Here is a 6,379-nt window from a genome sequence, read left to right on the forward strand (position 1 = left end):
CAACAGTACGACAACAACAAGAGAATTATTATTATGGTTGTTAATGTTAAACTTTGGTAACGTTTGCTGTTGGTTTTTGCGTGCTATCTAGTGCGCCCATCAAGTGTCTTCCCTTGAATGAATGAATGGTGTTCGGATGAATAATCGTGGGGTAGCAATAGGGTGGGTAGCTATGACGGAGGTATGCGGGCGTCTTTGTGCTGATCGCTTACTGCTCTTGGTGTTGGTTGGCTGATGGCCGAGATAGAGACAGTAGTGTAAAGTGAGTATGCTTCATTGGTACATTATACATGTACATACATATGTATGTGCGCATGTACTTAGGTACCATCTGACTTAACTTCTATTTGAGCGAATCATAATCACAAAACTTTACTCTTTCTTATTCTGTTTCTACTTTGTAGTTTTGCTCGCTTTCATGTACTTTTTTGTTGTAGTAAAATTTGTGATTCTCCATTTACACGAGTTTCAGTATTTTGGGCTTCCGAGTAGTGCGTTTCAGTATAAAATGTGTTGTCCGCCAACGGAACATCATCAGTATCACATTGTCAACACAGCACATTTAACAAGCCACTAAGAATTCCACTTGCCTAAGCGTTTTCAAAAGGATTAACCTAGACCTACAAAAACATATCTGGATTAACAAGTGATTTTATTAACTGCTTTAAACGCCAATTAAGGATTGAATTTAATTCATTTCTGTTTTAATTAAAGTGATAATTAAACGCAAAATATAAACAAAAAATATATTTCAAAATGTACAAGTTCACCGTTGTTGTTCTTTCCGCTTTATTGTTCGCCATTGTCTTGGCCCGTCCCGCTCAAGAACAACAGGCTGAAATCGGCACCACATCAACAACTCCAGCGACAATTATCAAACAAGTCGATGTCAATAATCCCGATGGAAGTTTCAACAGCAGGTATGTGCATAGATCTCTTGATCGAAGGACCATATATAAAATAAGTCAGTTATTTTTATAAAGTGTTTAGATATGTGTTTTTAAAAATTTGAGTTAATTTGCAAATTCACAATTTTGGGGCTGATTTTTTTAGATGTACTTTAGGGAATTACCCATCTCAGTTTCTAAAAACTTCAAACGGGAAACATTCTGGGGATTCAAAGAAAAATTCTAAAAGTGTTAATTGAAAGTTCCGACGTAGGATTTAAAAGAAATCAATTCCTCTGATATAGAGACTTTTTATAAGTACAATGTTATAAAAATCTGAAACAAAAAAAGAATTTAATTAGGACTAGTTCCTCATTATTTGGAAACATTAAAAAATATAGTTTTAAATAGCGAATTAAAAAAAATTATCAATATATAGATATTTCTACATCAGAAAAAATAAAATCCTCCAAAATTAATTATAGTATCTACTAAATGGCCAATAATCTACAATTGGTATCTACTTAATAAATGGAGGCATCCCTTATATTCAGAACATATGAAGTGAAAATTCCGTTCTCAGGCTCTTAGAAAAGCCCGTTCTCAGGATGTCAAACAAAATTTAAACATAAACAAATTTAAATATAACCAATGTTGTATAAACTCCACCCTTATATACACATAGTCGTCGGTATAACATTTTATAAAAACTGTTTCATATGCCACAGTGGCCTATAAAGTTTTATAAAAAATTTTTCAAAGGCCACAGTGGCCTAAAAAAATTTTTTGAACATTTGTTCATAGGCCACTGTGGACTATACAATATTATAAAAAAAAATTCGTTGGTCACAGTGACCTATAACATTTTATAGAAAAAATTTCATATGCCACAGTGACCTATAAGATTTTATATAAAATTTTTCATAGACCATAGAAAAGTTTTCATATGCCACAGCGGCCTATACAATTTTATAGAAAATTTTTCATAGGCTACAGTGGTCTATAAAATTTTATAAAAAATGTTCATAGGCCACAGTGGTCTATAAAATTTTATATAAGATTTTTCATAAGCCACAGTGGCCAATAAAATTTTATAGAAAATTGTGCATAGGCTACAGTGGCATATACAATTTTATAGAAAAATTTTCAATGGCCACAGACAGTGGTCTATAAAATTTTATATAAGATTTTTCATAGGCCACAGTGGCCAATAAAATTTTATAGAAAATTTTTCATAGGCCACAGTGGCCAATAAAACTTTATAGAAAATTTTTCATAGGCCACAGTGGCCTATAAAATTTTATAGAAAATTGTGCATAGGCTACAGTGGCATATACAATTTTATAGAAAAATTTTCAATGGCCACAGACAGTGGTCTATAAAATTTTATAGAACATTTTTCATAGGCTACAGTGACCTATACAATTTTATAGAAATTTTTTCATAGGCCACAGTGGCCTATAACATTTTATAGACAATTTTTCATAGGCCAAGGTGGCCTATAAAATTTTATAGACAATTTTTCATAGACCATAGTGGCCTATAAATTTTATAGAAAATTTTTCATAGGCCACAGTGGTCTATAAAATGTTATAAAAAAATTGTCATTGGTTAGAGTGGCCTATAAAATTTTATAAAAAAATTGCATAGGTCACAGTGGGCTATAAAATTTTATAGAAAATTTTTCATAGGCCACAGTGGCTTATAAAATTCTATAACAATGTTTCATAGGCCACAGTGGCCTATAAAAGCCTATAAAATGTTATAGAAAATTTTTCATAGGCCACAGTGGCCTCTAAAATTTGTCATAGCCACAGTGGCCTATACAATATTTCCATAAGCCATAGTGGCCTAAGCAAATTTATAGGCAATTTTCCATAGATCACAGTAGCCTATAAAATGTTATAGAATATTTTTTTAGATCTTAGACCAAGTTCGAAGATGAGCAACATCGGCCCTTTCTTGTGGGTACATCACCGACAAAAGTTCAAAATGTTCATTTAAAATTCTTCTTCTTCTGTTATCCTTCACTCCCTGTGGAGCATAGGGCCTCAACCATTCTTTTGTATCGAACTCTGTTGTTCATTTAAAATGGTGCCTACGATAATTCTCGAAGGGAGAAACCTCGTAACAGTACTTTGCTCATCGCAATCTGTGCCACCATGATGCGATTCCCAGGCCAGGCGACATTTCCTGAGTATTTTCAGCCATGTAATCGTGCATCAAGTTCAAAGAAGGTATAGTACGGACAACACATTCAGATACCTACTTCACAAATCTTCGCATAAGTTTAATAATACAGTTTAATGTCACTTCTCGGATCGTGATGAAATAGCGGATAATCGTTGGGATCATGATTACAACATTATAATTTTTTCTTTGGGGAAGCCAATACCAGAGATATCTTTCCCGAAATGTCACAATATTTAGTGGCGCTCTTTAATACACCTCTCCCACCGAAGTTTAGTAATGTATTCTACTGCAGACCCAATTCTAGCAGGGATTGCCAGCCAACCCGCGTTCACATGAGACTCAAACTGGAAGTACGGTACCACAGGTGGTGTAGAGAATCTGGGGATCTCAACTCTTCACAGATCTTTGCGATCTTTTCGGGGGCAATTTCACAAACGCATAGGTTACCATTCGCAGGTTTTAGACTTCAGAATAGGCCTCGCTCCCAGCAATGAGAATGCTACTTCCATATAATTGTTGTGATTAGATTGCTCCATCATTGTACCACTTGTGTTACATTGTCCATATTCATCAATTCTAATATATAGCGCACTGGCAAGCAGTCCCGATTTGTATAGAACTTAAAATGGTAATAGTTTCGACTGCGAAGTCTGACCGGATGGACTCCTGTGGTATATACCTGGAAGTTCTGCGGAGAGTAACCACTTTCTATGAGCTTTCTAAGTAATCTTAATGCTTAGCTCCTTACTTTAAATTGTTACCCAGATTAATTTAAAAGAATTTACAGGATTCTGTTAAGATGGACAGGTGAAGATTGGGATCTCCATATCTGAAGCGTCGAAGTATAGGACAACGAAATAATACGTGCTCAATTTTTTCCATCTCCTCCTCATCTCCACAATAGTCGATTCTTGTTCCTTCCACTTGCAAGTTCAATATTTAAAGAGACACCTGAAATTTCGTCAGAACAGATCCGATGGATCTTATCCGAGTAGATCTAATCAAGTTCTCCAATGAACTGACACAACGGTGGATTCGTAAGAGAGTCCGTCATAATACTTCCGGACAGTGTGCAAGTTCCCAGCAAAGTACAACTATGACCTGTATGGTTTCAAGTAGGTATATTTTGCTAGCTGTCAACGAATAGAGCAATTTGTCTACACATATTTACTTTACCTCATCTGCCGTGGTATAGTAAAGAGAATCCTCTCTTATCACTACTAATCCGCAGTTCTTCCAGTTCTTCATTATTTGCATTTATAGTTCTCCATTGTACAGCACTGATGTTGTTGCCACATACGTAGCGTGCCTCGAAACATCCGAATTGTCTTAAAAGAGTTAAATAAAATTTCGTTATCAGCGATAATTTTCAACAAAGTGGGAATTTTTTTGAGTGCATAAAATTTAAACGAAAATTTGGTTTAATGTTTAAGTCGTTTTCTCCGCCCATGTTAAAAAGTCAGTTATTTAAGTCCATCCGTTACGTTTGTAATTAGACATTTACAACTGGAAGTACGGTCGATAATAAACACCTTGTAGAAACCTTTATAATCTCTTGTTATCATAACTTTTACTCTTAAAATACCAAACATTTCTTAACACCCTTGAATTTTCTCAACATATCTTTACAGCTATGAAACCTCCAATGGCATCAAAGTTGAAAACATTGGCTACATGAAGAAAATCCTTGTTCCCCGCCAGGAAACTGAAGATGGTCAAATTATCGAAGAACACGAAGAAATGATTTTGGTACAAAGCGGTTCTTACAGTTATATGGATCCTGAGGGTAACATCATCACCCTACGTTATGTTGCCGATGAAAATGGTTTCCAACCTCAAGGTGATCATTTGCCAGTTCCTCCACAATAGATGCAAACACATAGCAAATGATGCAAAACAGAATATAACAGCAAGAAGTCATAATTAGTTTAGTTAAATCTTAAGATCTAGTTTAAGACCCCCCACCCCACTTTTTATAAGAAATCCAATACTACTATTTGCAACAGCAATAACTACTTTATTTTTGTATACATAAATATCTCTTCTAAGTAAGTGTCATGTACTCGATAAATGAAATATAAATAAAATATGATTTAAGAAGAAAAACAAAAACAAAACAAAAAACCGACAATAAAAACAACAAATCATTTCAATTCACGCACAGCTTAATCTTCAAAAAACAAGATTTGTAAAGCATCCGAAAACCATAACTACAGATAATAATCTCATCTTTAAGGTCATTAGCCAAACATGATCCGCTATTAAGTTGGCTGAGCCTGACAATGATGATGATGATGCATCATCATCGTCACCATCAACGTAGCGTAGTCATCCATACTTATCATTTGCACGCATGCGTGTTTGCGGTCACAGCATTCAACACCTAGCAGTTTTGAAGCTAAAGCCTACATTTATGTGGGTCTTATTGTTGTTGTCTTTTAATTCAAGCATTACTTATCACGGTTAGTCTGATGACAGACAGGCGTCAATAGTACCATTGTCTGACTTCTCAGTGTCATTGGTTATGAGTGTCATGTTTATGAATACCCTTGGTTCTGGAGTTAATATTAGGATGTTCCACAACAGTAATGTGGAACCAGTAATCAGGTGTAGGTGACAAATTTATAATGCCGCCTAACTTGCCGACAACTAAAATTTCATTCAGAATCTCATTACTGATTTTACAGATTTACCGGTGATATTTCGAACGAAGCGAACGATTCAGTTTTAAGTATGGGAATTATTAGGGCGATATATTCCAAAGTTGCTGATGAAAACGGTGCTCGGTGTTATTGAGTGGCTAAAACAGAACGTTTGATTTTGACGCACATTCACTTTCATCAGTAGTAGTCGATTATGAAGTGTAAATTTTGTTTGACGAGTGGAACAGCTTACTTAGACCAAAGTGACATATATTCGTTGTCATGCTTAAGTGATCCAGTTATTCCTTTTTTTGTGATATATAGTTAGACAACAAAAGTATAGCAAAAACCGAAATTTAAAAAAAAATCATTTTAATTATTCGTTTATGGCAACAAATTATTTAAGACAAGTGAGCAAAAGCTATAGTCGGGACGGGCCGAATACGTGATATCATACACCACTACCCCTGTACATACGCTTTCCACTGGTAAACTTTTTAGGGAAAGGGTATTATAAGTTTGTTTTGGTAAAAATGCATGTAACACCGCGAAATATTCGTCGGAGACCCCCAATGTGGTATACCAATCTTCATATCTCGACGAGATAAAGCGATTTTGAGATGTGTGTCTGTCCATTATAAATTGTAATCAAACTCC

The 6,379-nt window shown here is 35.0% G+C and overlaps 1 protein-coding gene across 1 annotated transcript; it reads left to right on the forward strand.

Annotated features, from left to right (window-relative positions):
* Positions 1-552: 552 nt before the first annotated feature.
* Positions 553-5,201, forward strand: Cpr49Ag (Cuticular protein 49Ag). Its single transcript, XM_073992189.1, has 2 exons — positions 553-920; positions 4,712-5,201. The coding sequence occupies exons 1-2, from the start codon at positions 757-759 to the stop codon at positions 4,947-4,949; spliced, it is 402 nt and encodes a 133-aa protein (XP_073848290.1). The 5' UTR covers positions 553-756; the 3' UTR covers positions 4,950-5,201.
* The last annotated feature ends 1,178 nt before the right edge of the window (positions 5,202-6,379 follow it).

This window comes from Musca autumnalis, unplaced genomic scaffold (genome assembly GCF_047663935.1).
Source record: "Musca autumnalis isolate F117 unplaced genomic scaffold, ASM4766393v1 scaffold_5, whole genome shotgun sequence".
NCBI lineage: Eukaryota > Metazoa > Arthropoda > Insecta > Diptera > Muscidae > Musca > Musca autumnalis.